This window comes from Uranotaenia lowii, chromosome 3 (genome assembly GCF_029784155.1).
Source record: "Uranotaenia lowii strain MFRU-FL chromosome 3, ASM2978415v1, whole genome shotgun sequence".
Lineage (NCBI taxonomy): Eukaryota > Metazoa > Arthropoda > Insecta > Diptera > Culicidae > Uranotaenia > Uranotaenia lowii.
Genome location: NC_073693.1, coordinates 17,828,943 through 17,850,824, shown reverse-complemented (window position 1 = coordinate 17,850,824; position 21,882 = coordinate 17,828,943). Strand labels below are relative to the sequence as shown.

Sequence of the window (21,882 nt, the reverse complement as noted above, 5' to 3'; positions counted from 1 at the left end):
ATTTTGACAATTTTGACAATTTTGACAATTTTGACAATTTTGACAATTTTGACAATTTTGACAATTTTGACAATTTTGACAATTTTGACAATTTTGACAATTTTGACAATTTTGACAATTTTGACAATTTTGACAATTTTGACAATTTTGACAATTTTGACAATTTTGACAATTTTGACAATTTTGACAATTTTGACAATTTAAACAATTTTGACAATTTTGGCAATGTTGACAATTTTGACATTTTTGACATTTTTGACATTTTTGACAATTTTGACATTTTTGACAATTTTGACAATTTTGACAGTTTTGACAATTTTGACAATTTTGACAATTTTGACAATTTTGACAACTTAGACAATTTTGACAATTTTGACAATTTTGACAATTTTGACAATTTTGACAAATTTGACAATTTTGACAATTTTGACAATATTGACAACTTTGACAATTTTGACAATTTCTACAGTGTTGACAATTTTGACAATTTTGACAATTTTGATAATTTTGACAATTTTGACAATTTTGACAATTTTGACAATTTGGACCATCTTGACAATTTTGACAATTTTGACAATTTTGACAATTTTGACAATTTTGAAAATTTTGACAATTTGGACAATTTTTACAATTTTGAGAATTTTGACAATTTTGACAATTTGGACAAATTTCAAAAATTTTAACAATTTTGATAATTATGATCATTTTGACAGTTTCTTTTTCATTCGTTTTGATAACAGAAAACAAGAATATTGCGGTTATTGAAATTAACGTACGAAATCATTTTATTTTTTTTTTAATTTCAGAGTGTTATAGTATGTTTCGTGATAATATAGGTCTTGGGCCTTCTTAAAAGTTAAAAAAAAGTCGTTTGTGTATTAATCTTCAATCTTCCTATAAGTTTCTATTTTTTTGATTTATTGTAAAAATTTCGCCGTCTTATTCTTTCTTCTCAGTGTGCCACCTTCCATACGCCTGGCATCCTTGCAGTTGATGCGTATAGGCATGACGTCAGTTTCATCGCACCAACACCAACTGACAAGCTTTAAGCGTACCTCGCCATACGCCTCAACGCATAGAGGCATAAAGAGAAACTGCTAGCGAAGGCGTTTTTGCGTATAGGTACGTTCGTTCAGTCAGTCGGTCTTTCTGGCATTCCCTTGGATCGACAGCTGAAATCAGAGCTGGTTAATCAAAACATACTCCGGTTCATTCTTCGGTTCTTCTGAGTTTGGTGCTTCTCTGTGTGAGTTAGTAGCTGTCCAGCATCGATAGACAAAACACTTAGGCTGACCAGACCAGTAAGTGATTCGATTTCATCATTGATATGATGAACAATCGGAGCCTATAGGATTAGTCATCCGATTGCATTTTCCGCAAGCCGCGCTTTTAGTTAGACAGCGGGTTTCCTGATTGGGCTCTTGCTAGTCCGAAGTTCTTCCCCATTCAATCCATTCGGATTGCACTCAAGTGAGTATTTCGCTGATTATCTGATGGTGGATAAGTGGTAGATAGCACTATAGAATTAACGCGACTCGTGTTTGAATTGAAGCTTATTTTTCCGCTATCAAAAGTAAGCGATAAAAGTTGTGTGATGTCGTCGTCAGGCGTATGCGTTTTTCGAGTAAAATTATCAAATTTTTTTTTGTTTCTTGTGGTTCTTTTTGGTTCACTGGTTCGTGACGACCTTGCTAACGTTATTTTATATCATCTTTCAGCCACCCTCAACCATTCTTCGTGTTTGAGGGAGCGTAAATCGTAGATCGTAGACTCAGCAGTGTTCTAATAAAAGACCATCAGCAACAAACCTCCAAACCAAAAAAAAATGGACATCTTCGTTCCGATTGCTATTTGCTTCATCCTGTTTGTGTTCTTCTCGTTGTGCGGCATGTGCTGCAAGAGGAGGCGCGATGCAGGTGCCGTCATTGCCAGTGAGTATACCTTTCCTGGATATCGATACCGATAAAAGATATTTAAAAAAAAAAATCAACCATGTCACATTTTCAGCACCGGTTGTCATCACCTCGACGCAGCATCACGTCGCTCCGTATCCGGTAACGCAGATTCCGAACCAAGCGGCCGGGCCACCGATGATGCAGCAACATGCCACCGGAACCGGAGTCTATCCGATGCCGCAGCCAATGTGAGTAGAAACCCGTTTGAAAAATTCTACCAGTAGCTAAGAAGATGTGTGAATCATTGAGCCTGTTTACTTTTATTTGAGGGAATCCCGTTCTTTGTGATTGTTTTTCCTGAAATTGTTAAGGAAGTTAAAGTGAATTGATTTTAAAAGTTCGGTTTTCAGAACAAGTTTTTTTCTCGATTAATTCTAATCGGAAACGTGAAACAGATAAGCTGAATCGTATTCGCCCCCTGATTAAACAAGAAGAAAAAAAAGAACAATAAATTTAGTAGCGAATTGTTGATAAGGCCATTATAAACGAGAGGGATTTAAACTTAACTTAGAGCAAACGATCGATTGAATCTCTCGTTGGCTTTTGCCGTCGAGTGAGTCAGCTGATAGCTAGTTAGTGATGGTTACAGATTTTCAAAATATCGCCGGTTATGATAATTTTTTTTATCAAAAGATTCAAACCATCACGTTTTTTGCCACACACTGCATCAGAAGATAACAACTTAATGATTTGATCGAAAATATCTGAAACTTTGAAAAAGTAAACGAATGGATAAGCACGAAGATAAACAAAACAAATAATCGTAGGTATGTCGATGTTTGAAGCCTGCGGACTTATTCGGTACTTCAGCACTGATTATTTTAACAAATATCAGCTGTGATAGTTTGTGATAGTAATTGTGAGTTTTGTTTAGGTATATTTAAATGAAAACCACGATAGTAGAGCAGGTCCGTGCGAAGGAACCGTCCATAGGGGGGAGGGGGGTGGTGTTTCGAAATTCAAAATGACAAAAAAATTAATAACAACATCAAAAACGAGCAATTAATAAGGAAATTGACACTCTAAACTATTTTTCTACTAATAAGCATCACAAAAACTCGAAAAATAAATTTTTTTTACTTAAAAAAAAAAACAAAATAAAAGTTTCAAACCAAATGCTTTTTCTGGTAATTATTAAAAATGCTGTTCCTTTTTCTAAATTAGAGATTTGTTTGAAAATACGCAGTCAAGTTTACAAATTTGGAATCAGTGTTTCCGAAACATGAAAAAACTAAATAAAATTTAAATTTCAAATAAAATCATAAGATTAAGTGCAGAATGGTACATGAAATATAACACCAGATTAAATAAAAAAACATAAATTCAAATTTTAAATGAATAAGATAAAAAATTATAAACGATGGTAATGTTAATAATGATCAGTGCTGCAAATAATCAGTGTCAGTTTTCAATTTTCAATTGAATTTACTGCAGTGTACTCAGTTCATTTCCATCTGCATTCATCTGATAATGAACAGAAAGCTCAATCCCGAAAGCACTCTGCATACTCATTCGCGAATCGGCAACATCGGTGCTTTATCCAATCTTCATTTTCAGTATCAAGCAAACATTGCTGAAAGTGAAAAAAGCTCCATTCGATTATCATTAAGTTTAGTTGAATGGTGACAAAGCTTGTTCGATGCGCTAGACTTGCGGAAATTGAATAATTACTGCTGAGATTCCTATTTTTTAAGGATTTTGATAAGAAAAAAAAGGAAGGTTGAGAAATAAGTGTTCGGGTTGGCGAGAAGAACGCTGGCGAGGGAGCGTGTGGGACGAATGTGGGGACAAAATTACGACAAAAATTTAACAAAGTTATGACACAAATATGACAAAAATTTGGCAATAAAATTACAAAAACATGACAAATGTGGTAAAAGTATGACAAAATTATGACAAAAAAAATACAAAAATCTGACAAATATGACTTTAATTTTACAATATAATAAAAAAAAACCAACGCAACGGTGTTAAAAATATGACAAATTTGATATAAAAATGTGACAATTTTTTTTTACAAAAATGACAAAATTTTGCAAAAATATAACAACTGACAAAAATGTGACAACTATAACAAAAATATGACGAAATATTGGCAAAAAAGTTCAAAAATAAGACAAGCGTGGTAAAAATATGACGAATACAGACCCCGTTCGATTTTGGCAACATTCGATTTTGGCAACATCCGAGCAAAAACCGTTCGATTTTGGCAACATCCAAAAAAGACGGTTTTTATTGACACTTTTTTATTTTTTATTTTCATTTCAAATTAATCAAAATTCATGTTAAACGTAACATCAGCATATAATTTTTCAATTCGGCTTAATTATAAAAGTTTTAAACAGTTCAAACATGAATTTTTCCAAGTTTTACTGCTTAAAACTAATATAATTGAGCCAAATTGAAAATATTTATGCTGATATACGGTTTAGACACATCAATTTTGATTTATTTGAAATGAAAATCAAAAATAAAAAAGTGACAAAAAAACCGTTCGATTTTGGCAACATTCGATTTTGCCAACATAAAATTTATGGGCGTGTTGCCAAAAACGAGCGGGGTCTATATATAACAATAAAATGACAATATCATGACATAAAATTGTGATAAAAATAAAACAAATTTATGACATATGTAAATAAGACAAACATGACCAATTTATGATTAAAATATTAAAAAAAATTAAATTGAAGGGACAAAAATGTCGTCAAACTATGTAAAATTATGATAAAGTGATAAAAATCTGACAAATGTCAAATCTTTCAGAATGTTGCCATTTTTAACCAAATTTGTCATAAGTTTGCCATGTTTTTTCATTTTATTGTTAATTTTTTTAAAATGATTTTGTCATATTTATCAGATTTATGCCATAATTTTGTCTTATTTTTAACACATTTGTTATATTTTTGACTAAGGTTTGTCGATTTTTTGTCATTTTATTGTTAAATTAATGTCATATTTCTGTCTTAATTTTGACATATTTTTGTCAGATTTTTGTCTTAATTTTTTTAATTTTTGTGTCATGTTTTGTTATTGTATTGTCAAAATTTTGCTATATTTTTGTAATATTTTTCATATTTTTTGTCACATTTGTCAAATTTGTGTCTCATCTGTCAGATTTTTGTCATGTCTTTGTTATTTTTTGTCAGTTTATAGTTCATTTTTTGTCATATTTAGGCCATAATTTTGTCATGTTTGTCAGATCTTGGTCATACTAAATATTGTCATAATTTTGTCATTTTTCCTCCACATTTATTACATTTTGTCATAATTTTGTCATTTTTTGACCACAATTGTCAAATTTTTGTCATATTTGTCAGATATTCGCCATGTCGTCATCAAGAAATTTATATTCATATCTCTTCCCGTCCCCTCTAAATAATCGTATAGTCTTAGCGAATTTCCAAACGTGTTTTCTTTTCCAATCCCATTTCACAATTTTTGAAAATGGCAAAAACAAATGCCTACTGAAATTATCAGCAATTTTCGCTGACACTGATTGAATGCTAAAGCTACATTCACTGATCGAATGCAGTGAGTGACAGAAACGCCTAAGCGAAAGACGCTTTCGTAGCAATCGAGTGAAACAAGTTAGTTCGGGTTTACGAGTAAGCTTTCTACTGACTGATAGACATACTCGCAAAGCTTGCCGTAGGCACGAAGATGACCGAGCCGATCAGAAGCTTTTATATTCGTTGACTTTTCTATTCCACTCATTTCAGTTCAAGCTTTTTACACTGTTAGAAAAACACAGTCAATATCATTCGTGCTTTCAGAAAATTTGCAGCACTGGAAAAGGATATAAAAGACAAAGTAAACAAAACCCGTTTTCTGTGGATTCAAATAGCCCAATATGACCTCTACGTAACCCAAACACCGTTTTTAGTTTATCAGTTTTCGTTAGATTTATAATGCAGTTTGAGCAAAGGATCTAAAAATTTAGAGCCATAAAATGGCATAATCCTCACACAAATTGTTTTATACACCCTTTACTCCACAACAAAGCAAACGTTCTAGAAGCAAAACATTAAAAGGGGAAGGATGCGGAAAGCTATTACTAACTCCTATAGAGTATTTCCTGAGACATATTGTGGTAGGGTAGCTTTTTGTTTTTGTTTTGAATAATGTAAACACCAACTAGTCGCCATTTTGATCTTTGATGATAAGCACTGTTCAATGCTTTCTTTTAAAAACTTCTTTAATTAAAAGCATCAAAAAACCTCCATGTCTCAATTAGTTATGAATTTACAAATCATTAAACAAAGAATTTATATGCTCCTCACCAAGGTGTGCTTGCAAAACCACTACAATTGCATTGCCAATATCATATCGTTACTATCTGGTCATTGAACATACGTAATGTTGTTGTTATGTTTACCCTACCACGATATGCCGAGAAAATGTAAACATGAGGAATCAGCTGTTCGTCTGACACGTGGGGAAATTCCTTATAGAGACACACATATGAGACATACAGTACAAAGCAAAGGGTGTATAAAACATTTAGACGAAATTCACACTCCAGCTAGGTTCTATAAACAATTGCGAGCTATTTTTCCTCTATAGTACCCTCGTATCGATAAAAACATATTTTGGAATGATCAGTGTTCGGCATCGCTAACTGAAAAGTTAGCGGCGCTAATTAGATCGCTAACTCGGTCAAAGTTAGCGATCGCTAATTAAAACCGCTAAATGTTGCGTAAAAGTTATCGATCTATAATAAAGCGCTAATCGCTAATCAATACTAGAAAATTTTGAAGAAGATTAGCAAAACACAAATTTAGCGGCCATCTTTAATTATAATATTGACTTGGAAAGTTGTTAAGGGGTGGGGGGAGGGTCTAACGGGTATAAAAAAAAAACACCCATTTTCACGATTTTTTTTCTAGAGCTACCCTTCAAACAAATGTATTCAAATTTTTTGCATTACACAAAGCATTTTTGAAAGAACATTAAGTAATTTTTTCGTAGAAAAATATTGAAAAATGAGCCGGTGACGGAGCACTTTCGAGGATGCGTTTTTGAAAACAGGATTTGCGGTGGACACTATATCTCAGCACAGAATCATCTGAAATCAAAAAATCCGAGCAAAATATTTTTAATAGATGTTTTTCTGGACCCCAACGTTTTTATTTAACTTAAAAAATTTTTTATGAAATTTTTGTGGCTGTTTGAAGTAAAAACTACGATTTTTCACGAAAAAATCCGCCATTTTTTATCTGTAAAATCTTCCCAAAGTAAAAAAAAACAAAAAAGGAAAACGTTGGGGTCTGGTATTTTATATGTAGAAAATATGTTCAAAATTTGAAAAGAATCGGATAAGTAGTTTTCAAATGACGATGTCCACGGACTTTAAAAATGTGCTTTCGAGAAAAACGCGTTTGAAGTTTCTGCTCTTGCTTTCTTGCAGTATTAGATAGGAGGAGATAAAGGCCTATAACTTCTACAGTTTTGCTTCAATTGACTTGAAAATTTGACACAACATTCTTGAAATGTTTTACAATAAGAAAACAAAATTAACAATAAGAAATTAAATTAACAGAATTAAATTTTTCAAAATATTTACCCGTTTATCAAGTTTTTGTTTTGCCTCAGTTAATGCAAAGATTCTCTTAAGGTAGATGTTTTGTTTTGTTTGAAATAGTTTTTCATCTTTTTTGACTTTGATACTCAAAAGATTGGTTGATTTATTGACTTATTTTGTTCTGGAAATTTCAATTTTTACAACCTTTTTTCAATTTTTTTAAATTTGAAGAAGGCTTATTCTTCAGACCTAAAATCAAGTCAAGACAATTCCAAAAGACGTATATTCCTATGATTCCAGTAAAAATCGAGATCGAATAGCTTCTTAAATCAATCTTTAACGAAAGTAAAAAAACCGATCAAAATTTTAAATCTGAATGATGCCGAATTTATGATCTATAAGTCCCTGGCCAAATTAACACTTCAAAGAAGTAGCGTTCTTCAGTTAGCGGAACTAGAAATTAGCGGAACTTTCTTATCCGCTAGCTGAAGAAAAAAGTAGTGAGAAAATTAATTCGCTAACCGAAAGTTAGCGGACTAACTAGCGACTAGCGGAATAGCGTTTTTGTGCCGGACACTGGGAATGATCCTAAGCACCGTTTTGACCATAATATATTATAGACTTGGAAGATTCCTCGTGAATTTTAATTGTCGATTTAAAAAAGGTGGCAAAATTTTCGAACGCGTTTTCTTGAAACGTCATAAATGAACATAGACCCTTTTCACGTGTTGGAGCTGTTATAATTTTATTTCAATATTGCCAGTGATCAAAGTCAGAGATACAATCGTTTTTTGTATTCAAATATATCCAGTTATTAAACTGAAATGCTTAAAAAGTTCATTTTGAAAAGGTTGAAATCGAAGCCTTCAACTTATAACTCTGAATCTTACCATTTTTTTTTGCTCTATGAGGGGTTCCACAAATATGACAATAGTTGGTTCTTTAAAGCTGGAGTTCATGAAAATCGGTTCATTATTTTTCAACCTCAGTCCAATTAGTTTTTTAGCTAAAGAAGTCAATTCACTGTTCACTGTTCAGTTCACTGTATATGAGCATTTTGAAAACCACCACAATTCTAGTCAATGTATTCCTAACCTAACAGGCTAGTTGTATTTTTCAATCCAAAATGTTGGCTCATTATTGCATTCAAATACCTCGTACCTGTATCACGTGCTTTGAACAGAAGAAGGAATGAAAACACCCGCCAAAATTTTCCCTTTCAAATTTTTAATGCTCAGCAAGCTTTGATTTGCTTTCAGTACACGTGAATCTGAATGGTCGTTTCTAATGCCGGCCCATGGTGATGGTGAAAATAACTCCGCCAAAGGAAAAAAAATCGGTTGACAAAATGGGTGCCATGACTTTTGCTTCGTGTGAATAAAACCGAAAGTTGTGGAGGGTCCCTTTTCTTATGTGGGAGGAGCTCAGAACTATTATCAAAACTTTATTCTGGTCCAACTACACCTCTGTATCAAATTTTAGGCTGATCGGTTAAGCGATCTTGATTTGTATAAGGTGCATACAAACAAATTAACAAACGTGTATAGTCCCTATGCTATGTGGTTTATCTATAGGTGGGGACAACGAAAAACTTTAGTATTAGTTCGTTGTATCCATACAGTTATTTATGAACGATTGTGACGTAATACGACGCCATCATGAAGTCAAGTTTTAGGCGTCCAAATGTAGCCATAGAAACTTATAGTGTTTTCGTTTATAAGCAGTGGCAACCTAGTTATCCACGAGTTTTGCCCTAACTGCTGTTTTTGTGTTCGTTTATTAATTCAGAAGTCCACTAGAATTGCCCGAGGTTTGAACCTCAAGCAGGCGGTTGCAACCCGTAGAAGTTGTCAGTGTTGGGGGCAAGCATAAGGTTGACTATAGCAACCATATATTTGCATCGTCCTGGGTGACGATTCTGTTTGTTTATTCAGAGAAAGTTTTGCCCGCGCCAGTGGAGAAAACCGAAAACGGCATTATTAGGTAGGAGGAATGTTTGAGACCCAAACAATGTTGTTTATTATTTAGAACAAACAGCGTCGCCGTGCCACAGTGGTTAAAAATCAAAAAAAAAAAAAATTGGAAAAAAATAATAAAAAGCGATTTTGTTAAAGGTTATATACGGGAAGTTGAAAAAAACAAGTAATTACAGTTTATTTTTTTCAAAGTTTCCTATTTTTTCCTATACTTGCCAAAATAAGGTTTGAGCTTTATACTGGAAAATCGAATATTTTTCAATCATTTATGAATATGTTTGTTAAAATTAAGTATGGGCTCCTAAATTCCTCTAGGGTTGTTGTATTAATATTAAAACTGATATTTTATGGTGAATCTGCATGAATATCGAAGCAAACAATTCTTGGTTTACTCTAAACTCTTTACATTAAAATTTTCATTTTTGAACCTAACAGCGTTCCACTCAAAGACATCGCATTCAAAATATAACAAAAACTAGCAGCTGATTTTAAGATATGTTTTTAAAGAGGCTTTGACCTATCCAACGGTATATAATTTAGCACGGCGATCGGCAGCGCAAGCTTTATTTTTGCTTCCGAAAAATAAATAGAGTGAATCGAAAAAAAAATTATCATCTAATTTTGGGTTCTCAATTAAGGGAAACATTATTAGTTCATGATATTGAGGACGTTTTTTATCTCCAAACAGTAAATTAGATCATAATATATCACTTCGGTATAGACATTTATAAATTTTTAAGATTTATATGCTTTTTTTAGTTGTTTTGGGTTGAGAATAAAAAATCCTATTTTATATTCTTGTGTTTAAGTTGTCGTTCATGTATGTTCCATGGGAGGTGTATAAAATGTCCTAGAAAATATCTAATTACATCATAAATTTTCTTGAATATTGGAGATTCGATTCCAACAAAAAAATTAATTGTCGCCGACTTGAAAAATACTTTTTTCCAGCTTTTTGGGGATTCGAACCACTGTGCGTGCTGCGCGCAAGGACTAAAAAAATCGTATTCAAATCGGAGCAGCCAAGAAACAAAACCGCGCGTAGTTCACAAAAGTTCTGACCACAGTAGGTTCGCGATTCGGCAAACACGTGATTGTAGGGGATTTTTTTCAAGGGGAATCCGATCGCCAGAAAATCGTGAGCGAGCCGTGGCAGAAAACCTCGCGAACCTCGCGATTCTGGCTCGTGAACCAAATTGGAAAACGCATTGCACACTTGATGGTCGTGTTTTCCGTTTCGTTATTTTGTCTCCACATGGTTGTTGATTGCGCCAAATGCAACGCGTGGACAGATGAAATAAATCGATTTTTCAAAGTTTTCATAACAATTTCTTGAAAATAATTTACAATGTTGTAAATTTAAACGATGTATATAATTTGTGAATTTAAGTTTGTCCTTTCTGATGTTAAACAACGTGAAATTTGGCAAATTTGTATATAGAATTTCGAAAGGATGCAATCTGGCCCAGTAACAGATAGAAAAAATATTGATTTAATTATCCGAAGGATAAAAGTTCCTCCGCATCCTAAAAAGATGTATGGGGTGGGGGAAGGATAAAAAAAAATAAAAGTCCAATCTAGAAATGTGCTACTTCGCCATCTTAATTGTATCCCCTTTGTTATTTTCAAGTTTCTTCCGAAGTTCAAATTGAGGAAGTTATATAAGTTTGGAATTTCAAATTTAAAAAACGTAAAGGGGTTTTAAATCATGTTTACAAATTTTTTTATGTGTTACAGATATAAATTGTGTTACCAAAGCTCACAAAATCCACGTCTCTAAAATTTAAAATTGTTCTGAGGGCGTACAATCACGTACTCCCTTGTCACAGTAAATTCAGTAAAAATGCTGTTTTCAGACGTTTTACAGTCAGTAATAAATGCATCTTCAAGTGTTATATCAATTTTTGCCAAACATTTATCATACTGATTCACAAAGGATTGTTTATAATTTCCCATGTTTTTCAAAACACGGGGCAATTATGAACACTTGTTTTTAGGCATTGTTTGATTATCTAGACTTATCTTTAGTTTTTAAAATACCAATAATCGTCAAGATCTTGGAAATCAACCGTTATACATAACTTTATTAGTTTCTAAAATCTGTGAATATGAGATTGTATGAACAAGATTTCTTGTTCGTTTGTGAATACAAAAATTCCCCATGACCAATAAAGGGAAAAATTTTAAAGACCACTAATCGTATCTAGACGCAGTGTTAAGATTCCTCTAGATATATCGCCAACACTAAAAATTTTCACGTAACAAGAATCTCAACATATAAACCTGGGTAATTATGAACAGATATAAGAAAAAGAATTATTTTTATTCATGATAACTTTAGCTGATCCTACCATTTTCCGAAGAACTTGTCTTCTGTTTTATATTCTTTAGAATTCAGTACAGATTTTTTTATACATTGAAAAGTAAATATTTGCAAAAAAAATCAATTTCTATTTTTGAATAGTTGTATTTCATGTAATTCAGTGCTAAAAAGTTAACTTTGAGACAGTCAGTTATCGAAAAGCGATAATTTTCAATTCAAATTATTTTTGTCTGCAAAAGTACAGTCCAAGATCTACTTCATCACAAATTTTTAGTCATTGATCATTTGCAAGATGCACTTTTTGTAGGTCAATTAATGGATTTTCTAAGGATTTTCAAAATTTTCATAAAATTGTGTATGCCACTCGTTGCAAAACTCAATTTTTTTCAGCACTCGACGTAATTATCCAACTTGGCAAGCCCGTTGATTTCATTTATGACTCGTGCTATAAAATAACATTTTGTAACTCGTTGCAATGAATAACTAATTAGAAACCATTCACCAAACATTGTTTTTGCATCTTGAATTCTGACTTAAAAAGTTAAAAAAATATGGGCAACAAGTTACAGAGTCTTTATCAAGCAGTTTTGGGGATTATTCAACAGCATATCAAAGTTTGAGATAAAGACAAAATTCAAAACATTTATTCAATTCAGATTCACCCATTGCTTTTTTTCTATTCTAAACTAAGAAATTTCAGTTTCAAAATGAATATAGAAAAAAATTGCAAAAGGATTTTTTAAGTATAATATCTAAATTTATTACAACAAAATCAAAAGTATCATAAATCAATAAAACATAAGAAACATTAATTTTTGATTCAAATTAAATTTTGCAAATTAAATTTATTGATACTCGCATTAAACTACCTAAACTATTAAAAAAAATCTGAACTTCAGCACTCATGGATTTTGAGTTCAAAATAAAATTTTGATACATTGAAATTGCAAATTGCAAAAAAATCTCAACGTTTTCATTTTTCATTCAGTAGTGGATAGACTTTGTTATGCAGAAAAATGTGATAGAGTTATAACGTTTTTTGGAATGTCGGCTTGAAAATAACACTTGTATCAGGAACACAAATCTATAAATTTCTACAGACGCATGCTAAAACTGATTTTAAGGATTTATGCAAAAAATAAGTTGAAAAGTGGATAAATAAGATTTCATCAATCAAAAAGATTCAACAGTGTATATAAAATTTCAGAAACTATGAGCTAAGTTATCAAATACAGATTGCAATACAAACATGATGTGTACATGTTTTAAAATGGTGCCGTCCTGAATTCGAAAAATTTGTCATATTATGTCAAATCTAGTTCATGTGATATTGGGTTTTGAAATTTAAAAATACTAAGTTTTGAGTAATATACATCATTAATAACTAATAAACCGACAATGCTATATAAAAATAACAGATTTCGAATCTATTTATTATCTCCCAATTGATAGAGGATTAAGATTTAACCTAGATATTCTAGATTCAAAGACGCAATGCTTGAATTCTTAAGCTAAAAAAGGAAAATATTTGTGACATCATTGAAGAGCATTAAGGAGCTTTCGATATCAAAGATTTAAATTCTATTTACAATTTTGTTGAAGATTTTAAATTTGTTTTTACTTATGCTTTTAAAAAAATAATTGATTCATTTTGATAAAAAAAAAAAAAATATTTCAAAATATTCTTAAATTCTCCAGACTGTGAAAAATAAACTTAAAAGACGCCACAGTTTTCTCAAAAGTTTCAACAATTTGCGGTTTTCGTGAAAGTTTATCATCGATTCGAAACCTAGGATTTTAGTATCTTTGAAAAGTTCTAAAATGTGGCTTTTTTCTTTTTTTTTTTTTTTTTTTTAAATTTTGTAGCGGCCCACCACACTCCCCCACACCAAAAGGCTCAATTGAGCCCCCTGGTAATGGACGCTACTGTTCTCAGCATGTCTGGCAGCAAAATGATAATAAGATTAAACGCGAGCAAATTTTAATCATGCTGAGAACACAAATATTTATAATGTCGTGCGAGGAAATGTATTATTTAACTAAATTGACTACAATATGAAATCTCAATGGAAAATAATTTCCTTTGAAGAGATTCATTATTCGATATTTACTAACATACTATTTATTTATTGCTAATTTTATTATGTTATGTTCAATAATTTTATAAGATAAAATACAAACTACAAATTTTTTTAAGAAAAAATAATATTAGATATTAACGCTACAAAAGTACAAAAGGTAAACAAAACAAAACAAAGACTGGTTGATGATCGACTGTTTTAATGGTTCAATTTTTCTTTCAAAAGCTGTATCACTTTGGTTTTGAACATGGAACGATTGGTTATGTTTTTAATATCCGTTGGTAAGGTGTTGTATTTAGTAGGTCCAATAAATGAAATTCTTTTTTGCCCTAATGATGTTGTGGATCGGCTTCGTTGCAAGAAATCTGACTGGCGAGTGTTATGAGTTCGCAACCCCGTAGTAAAATGGAGGTTTTGAATATTTTCAATTGAATGTAGATTATCATAGACATATACAACAGTTTGCAAATCACAGAGTTCAGATAAAACATTTCTTAAGTTAACCCTTGAATCAGCAAATTTGGATATGTCGCCCTCAAATTAATCAAATCAGCTCTCACCCCCCCGGGCAAACGGAAAAACTTAAATTTGGTTGACTTGTGCTATCGAAAAGAAATAAACAAAAAATATTTAATCAATATTATTGCAATAGTATTGTTATTTCGACATGGGTCTTTTTTAACATTCAAATTCAAGGTTTTTTTTTTCTTTAATGCTTCACTCAAAACACAAATATGTATATTTTGAGGAAACTACCTGTTGAAACACTTTAAGATTTTTGAAGAATTTATATAGAGGCTTCTATCGACATAAACACACCCTTATGAAAAAAGGAAATTTTTTTGATAGTTTGATAGTAGATGGTTTCCTTTTTTACAAAGCAAAGTTTCGGCGATGTCAAATTTTTATTAGGCTGCGAAAAAAACACTTTGTCGTGCATAAAGATGATTGTCTTGTGTTTAACTCTTAAATTAAACACTATCACAGGAAAATTATAATATTTACTTATTTTAACATTTTCAACCAAAATTCAACGTTTTCTGTGATTTAACTTTAATTTGCTTGATTTTATATGATTGATGGTTTGTATAATTGTAATGCGATACTTCAACAAATTTTAAGAGACTTTCTGAATTTCTCATCTCATTGAACTATAGGTTCCGGTAAAATAAATTAGTTTTTTCAATTTAGAGGTAGTTGAAGAGAATTCAGAGAGCAGTTTAAAAATTTCCGAACTTATGACACATTTTTGAACTGTTAAATTCTAACCAGGAAATTGAATTTTGAATTTTGGGTTGAATGAAAAATGAAAATGAAATTTTAGAACCAAAACTTATATTCGGTTTTCTCTTATTAATTTTCCCGGTTTTTGGTCTGAATTCCCGGCTTTTTCCCGGTTTTCCCAGTTCGATTTTCAATTCCCGGTTTTTTCCCGGTTTTCCCGGTTCTATGGCCACCCTGGGGGCATGTGAATAAGATGGTGAAAAAGCAATTTTCCGTAGATATTTGTATCCCTCAAGCCAAAACCCCTCAAGAAAGTTTTTTTTTTAAGAAAAATTACTTGAAAACTCTTCTTTGATTATTGAATTAATTTATCAATTTTTTTTTTATATTCACTTTAATCCAAAATAATCATTGATACGTTTGCATGTGTTTTTTTTATTGAAACTTTACATATGAATCGTGGTTGTCTTTTCCAAATTAAAAAAAACAGTTATGGAATTTTACACTCAACCTCTACTACAGAAATGTAGTGATTTGGATGAAATTGTAAGGCTCTAAGATTTGATTTGATTATTTATTCTTTAAACGGTTGTTAAAGATCATTATTAGGGCCTTCTTGTGTCCATTCTAATCCATAATTTTGTCAAAAAGCTTTGTTTAATTCAATTGACCACCCAGGAGTTGACATGGCAGAATGAATTTGATTTAATGTTTAGAGTTTCGTTAATCTTAAAACGCTGTAAGTTATCAAAAAAAAATTTTTTTTTAATAAACTTTAAAATTAAACAGAAATATTCCATACAATAATTGAAAGAACAGTGGAAAATGAAGAACTTCCTGCTGATGCTTGAAGCACAATTTATTACCCGTACGCGTACCTAAAGAGACGCACAGCCTGCCTACGGAAGAAAATCGAATAACCACGCGTTCCCTTCCAAAAAAAAGTTCATGAACCTTTTCGCTAAATGGTTCGTGAGCCAAAATCGCGGGGAAAATTTTCATGTATGTTACGATTTCCATGAGTGAGACAGGATTCAAAATCCAAAAGAATCGTCTGTTGGTTGGACTGCCTCGCTCGTGTTTCCTATGGTTCGCGAGCCTAAGGGATTTTTTTTCACAGCCTGCTCGCGCTTTGGCGAACCTTTACGGGTAAAAATCGTAGACGAGCGGGAATCGCCACTCGTGTACACGATTTTATTAGTCCTTGGCTGCGCGTCACGAATAAAATGCGCAAATAAAAGGCTGCTTTGATTATGTTTTTTGAAATTGCATGAAACATTGTATGCCGACGATGAATGGCGACTTCACCGTCGAGACGCTTATGAACGCTTGTGACGTAGCAATCAAAACATTGAAAAACCGATTTTCACACTCGTGCAAGGGTAGTTTTGTCCCCACCTATAGATAAACCACATAGATATAGTCCAACTTATCTTTATATATTAGAAGATATAAATAATTTCGAAGATATAATGATATTTATCTGACTTCAACAAGAAAGTTAAAAAAAAGCTTTCATTTCATTAACCCCCATCCGCATTAGAGTGTCATTTTGACACTATTGCAAGTTTGAAGGCTTGGAACTTTTTTCAGAAGCTTCAAAAAACAAAAATTTCTTCGGGGACCCCAAATGATTTCAAAAGTTCTTGAATATTGTATCTTTTTTTTAAACGAACACACACATATAGGATCTCAGTGAAACTTCATGTTTCTTTGAAGAGATCCAAATTCAACTTAAGACTGAAGCGCACATCTTTCAAGGGTTTGATGGCTAGCATTTTACTAATCTAACACCACCAGCCCACAGAAAGAGTACTATGTATGCCATAACCGAGACTCGATCTCATGACTTCTGGCTTAGAAGACTAAAACGCTATCCTCTAGGCCACGGTCGGCGGCAAATCTTTACTTTTTTATGGACGAACCCTGGAAGCCTGGATAAAAAAAATTCCCTTTTCCGACTTAGAGTGTCAATTCGACACTCCAAAAGTAAAATCTATCTAAGTCGTTAATTGTTGCACCTCACTAGAATGTAGATTAAATTTGCGTTCCAATGAATATACTTTGATTGGTCCAAACAAAGTAAAAGCATTGAAAATCCGGGTACAACCTGACTGAAATCTGATGCGGATGAGGGAACAATTTTGTTGAAGACTGCAAAACGATTTGACTTTTGCTTTAAATAATATCAAGATTTCAATTTGGTTAAAATTTTCCGTATTCCCCTTTCGCGGACGTCAAAACTACTAGCGAACTTTCTTTAGTTTTTAAAAGATATTTGAGAAATAAAAGGCGATAGAGAAAATCGAATTGCATATTTCAATTTGAAGAATCTAAATTAATCAAAATGCTTTGCTCCTTGCAATAATATGAATTTTGTGTAACATTTAAAAACCCTTTTGAATTTCGAGTCGAGCATTTGAAAGAAAACGTAACACAAAATAGAACTGAGCCTGCAATGAGATTTTGAAAAAAATAGTTTTTTCGTAACAGCATTAAACTTGTAAAGACATTAACGATTTTTTGTATAACTAAAGTGATTAGTAATAAAGTAATGGATATAAGGGTTAAGTTTTGTTTTGTGGGTTCGAAAATTACAAGAAATTACAGGGAAGAAGAAGCTCCAACAATCATTTTGAATAATTTAAAAAAAATAGAAAATGAATAATATAAATAAGTCATGTAACATTTTCGTAAAAACATTCTTCAAAAAAGCAATTTCAGTCTCAACTCTTAATTTATTTCTTTTTACACGGTTTTTACCTATCGACTTTTTTCGGGGATATTCTCCGTTTCACATTTTAAAGGGTTTGGATAAATTATGAACTTAATTTTAGGAATATGTCTTAAAAAATGGATAATTTTTCCATACAGATATATTTCCATCTTAAATATTTAAAACTCATCTTTCTGATTAACTTCAATCCGTCTCAGATTTTTTTACTCGTTCGAGTTATAGGAATGACAGTTTGACACTCCTGACTAAAACTGCTATGGCTCTTTTGATTCTCAACCGGTTTGTACTTAATTTATAGTTTTGGAAACTTCATTAATTCAAATAAAAGTCTCAGACAAAATTCAGCTACAATAATTCAATCTTATATTTTCAAAGTCTAAGAAAAAAACATAGAAAAATGCTACCAAATGCTAAACAAAATCACTTAATGCCTAAGAAAGCTGAAGTCAAAAGCAATATGTTGACCACAAGTATATAATTTTTTTAAATTTATTTCAAAATTATAACGATAAAAAATGTAAAATAAGTGTTGAAAAACCTTAGTCTTAAATTGTTTCACTTTCAAAATTGTTTCTGTCACAATAGAAACATTTTCAAAAGTGGATTCGAGAGGTGACATAATTTAACACATTTTGGCGTCATTAGAATCTCAGAACACGATACACAGAAATTTGTGACGAATTTTCAAAGGAAGCTGTTTTTTAGATTTTTGGTCAATTTGCAATTTTTCAGATTTTCAATCACCTAAATTCAACTTTGCACTGAATTGTGAGTAAAGGGCGAACACGAAATTAACGCGCACACATTCAACGGGGCATAACTTTTTAACCTTTGGGTAAAAAATCAACAAAATTTTGCACACTTTCTCATTGCTGTGTGTTGTTTACATGCTGTCAAACTCGAAGTCGTGTTTTTCGATTCAACGGAAATGGAGGTGAACCAACGCGAGTCGAGAGAAAAAATTCTTTCCAAACACCTAGAATTCCCTGATCTGTCGCACCGGCGCAGTTGGGTAAAATGTTGAACATTCATCATTCAACCGTCTCCAGAGTGTTGAAGCAGTTCCAGGAGCGGTTGACGTTGGATCACGGCAAAGGAGCTGGAAGAAAACCGGGACCGGAGAACACAAAGACGGAGGGACAGGCGAAGCGGATGATTTAAGCAAATCCCAACGTCTTAAGGCATGATTTGGCTAAAAAGATCGGCATGTCGCAGAGCTACGTCCACAATGCGGAAAAGAGAGCTGGACTACATACATACAAGGTACAGAGCTTACCAAACCGCGATGAGCGGCAACAATCGACGGCTTCAGCTCGAGCACGGAAGCTCTACGAGAAGATGCTATAATAAAATATGACAAAATTGCGGAGTTGGAGTTTTTCACCGGCAAGAGCAAGTTCGATGTGGGCGACAAATTTAAGAAGACGAAAATGTCGAAGTTTGCCTCCAAATATCTCGTTTGGCAGGCCATCTGCTGACTGAGAAGTGAGCCTTTCGTGACAAAGGGCACTGTAAATGGCGAGATTTACAAATCTGAGGGCCTCGAGAAGCGCCTTTTTTCGTTCTTGCAGCAGCACGACGAAGCTCCACTATTTTGGCCAGATTTGGCATCATGCCAATATTCTAAAAGCAACCTGGAGTGGTATGAGACCAATTCTGTGTTTTGTTCCAAAAGGCATGAAACAGCCAAACCGTCCGGAGCTGCGCTTGGTGGAGTATTACTGGGCAATAATGGAGCGGGAACTTCGGAAGACCAAGAAGACAGTCAAAGACGAGAAAGACTTATTATGAAAATGAAAAAAAAACTGAGAAACTGGTACCGAGTGACACTTAAAACTTTGATGGAGGACATGCGTTCAATTTTACATTCAAGGCTTCATCGATGAACTTTTCTTCTGATTTTTGAAGTAAATATATTTATAAAACTACCCTAAAATTTTGTTTTGATTCCTAACATTATAAGAAAATTGGCATGACATTTTCGGTGTCGCAATAATTTCGTGTTCGCCCTTCAAGATTTTTGAAACAAATCCGTGTGTATGATCAAGTATGAAATGTTAAAAATTGATTTAAGATTGCAGGGGAAGTATGACCTTTGACGTTAAATTCTCCTTTAAATAAATTAATGAATATTAATCATTTTGTGTAAAATATTGTTATATCTGGTTTTAAAAAACAGTGGAAAATTATGCAGATTAGGTATTTTAAAATTGATCAAGTTTCGAATTTACTCAGACAACTCGACATGTCATTAATATCCCAATTTTGTTTCTGTTCTTTTTTGTTCAATCCTTCAGGTACAACTCTATGCCGGGAGTCGAATATCCTCGGCAGCAGCAGCCAATGCAACAGCAACAGATGTACCCGGCCCAGCAAGGGATGCCAATGCCAATGCCGATGCCCCAACCGGGTGGCATTTCCGCTCCAATGGCTCCTCCGGTAGCTGCCCAGGCCATGATGGATCCTCCAAGCTACGATCAGGTCGTTACGGAAAACTATCCTCGCCAGGCTGCCTACAACCCTCACTATACCGGTGGCCAATAAAGACAAACCCAACTGTAGATAGTCGATGGGGACAAATTTCTAGAAACCCTGCTGAAAGACCTTTTTCGGAGAACCAAATCTTCCGGTTCTGGTTCCGGGTTTTGACTGCCGTGCAAAATAATGGAGAGATGAGTCGATTGCGTGTTCCTGGTTAGGTTTTGTGGCTTATTTTTTTTTTTATAAATTATTATTCTAAACGCCATATTTACACAGTTCGTTATCGCGAAATATTTATAATAGGTTCGATTGAGACTGTTCTTCGTCTTTTTCTTCCAATTCAGAACGAAAGCGAAAGGAGGCAACAGTAATTAATAGGTTTTTAACTTATCGATAGGACAAACTCGGTCAGTGCTTAAGTATTTGCTAGAGTACTGATAATAGCGCGGCAAATGAGTGTTGTTGTGATACGTGTAAATCAATTGAGATCAAATACCGAACACCGAACAGCAAAGTGAAGATGCTAGGAAAAAAGATTATTTGACTTAAACGTTGTAGCTTTAAATTTTTTTTTTTACTACTGGTAAGGCAGAGTGAAGTGTTGAAGGCTTTGAGGAGAATCAGTTTCGAAAAAAAAAAAAAATAAAAAAACCCAGTACCAGTTCGAGAACGTTCATTCAATGTTCATGTCATATTTTAAGGAATCGTTGCATTGATACCAAAAAAGTGGACTTATGGCCGTGTATGAAATGCATGCTACTTGAATGTCGGAATAAAATAAATAGATTACTATTACCTGTTAAAATGTAAGTCAAGAAAAAATATACCCATTTTTGAAACATAATAACAACGTTGTTTTTATCAATCCTGGACAAAAAAGGATTATTTTTAAAATTTTCAAATTTTTAAAATTTTTAAATGTTTTGCTCATTTATAATTTTTTGAAATTTTTGTCATTTTTGTCATTTTTGTATTTTTTGTCAATTTTTTCATTTTTGTCAATTTTGTCTTTTTTGTCATTTTTGTCATTTTTGTCATTTTTGTGATTTTTGTCATTTTTGTCATTTTTGTGGTCATTTTTGTCCTTTTTGTCATTTTTGTCATTTTTGTCATTTTTGTCATTTTTGTCATTTTTGTCATTTTTGTCATTTTTGTCATTTTTGTCATTTTTGTCATTTTTGTCATTTTTGTCATTTTTGTCATTTTTGTCATTGTTGTCATTGTTGTCATTTTTGTCATTTTTGTCATTTTTGTCATTTTTGTCATTTTTGTCATTTTTGTCATTTTTGTCATTTTTGTCATTTTTGTCATTTTTGTCATTTTTGTCATTTTTGTCATTTTTGTCATTTTTGTCATTTTTGTCATTTTTGTCATTTTTGTCATTTTTGTCATTTTTGTCATTTTTGTCATTTTTGTCATTTTTGTCATTTTTGTCATTTTTGTCATTTTTGTCATTTTTGTCATTTTTGTCATTTTTGTCATTTTTGTCATTTTTGTCATTTTTGTCATTTTTGTCATTTTTGTCATTTTTGTCATTTTTGTCATTTTTGTCATTTTTGTCATTTTTGTCATTTTTGTCAT

The 21,882-nt window shown here is 32.5% G+C and overlaps 1 protein-coding gene across 1 annotated transcript; it reads left to right on the top strand.

Annotated features, from left to right (window-relative positions):
• The first annotated feature begins 1,132 nt into the window (after nucleotides 1-1,132).
• On the top strand, nucleotides 1,133-21,131 carry LOC129754533 (uncharacterized). The gene is made up of 4 exons (XM_055750669.1): nucleotides 1,133-1,470; nucleotides 1,719-1,931; nucleotides 2,008-2,143; nucleotides 20,118-21,131. The coding sequence occupies exons 2-4, from the start codon at nucleotides 1,826-1,828 to the stop codon at nucleotides 20,362-20,364; spliced, it is 489 nt and encodes a 162-aa protein (XP_055606644.1). The 5' UTR covers nucleotides 1,133-1,470; nucleotides 1,719-1,825; the 3' UTR covers nucleotides 20,365-21,131.
• Nucleotides 21,132-21,882: the final 751 nt, after the last annotated feature.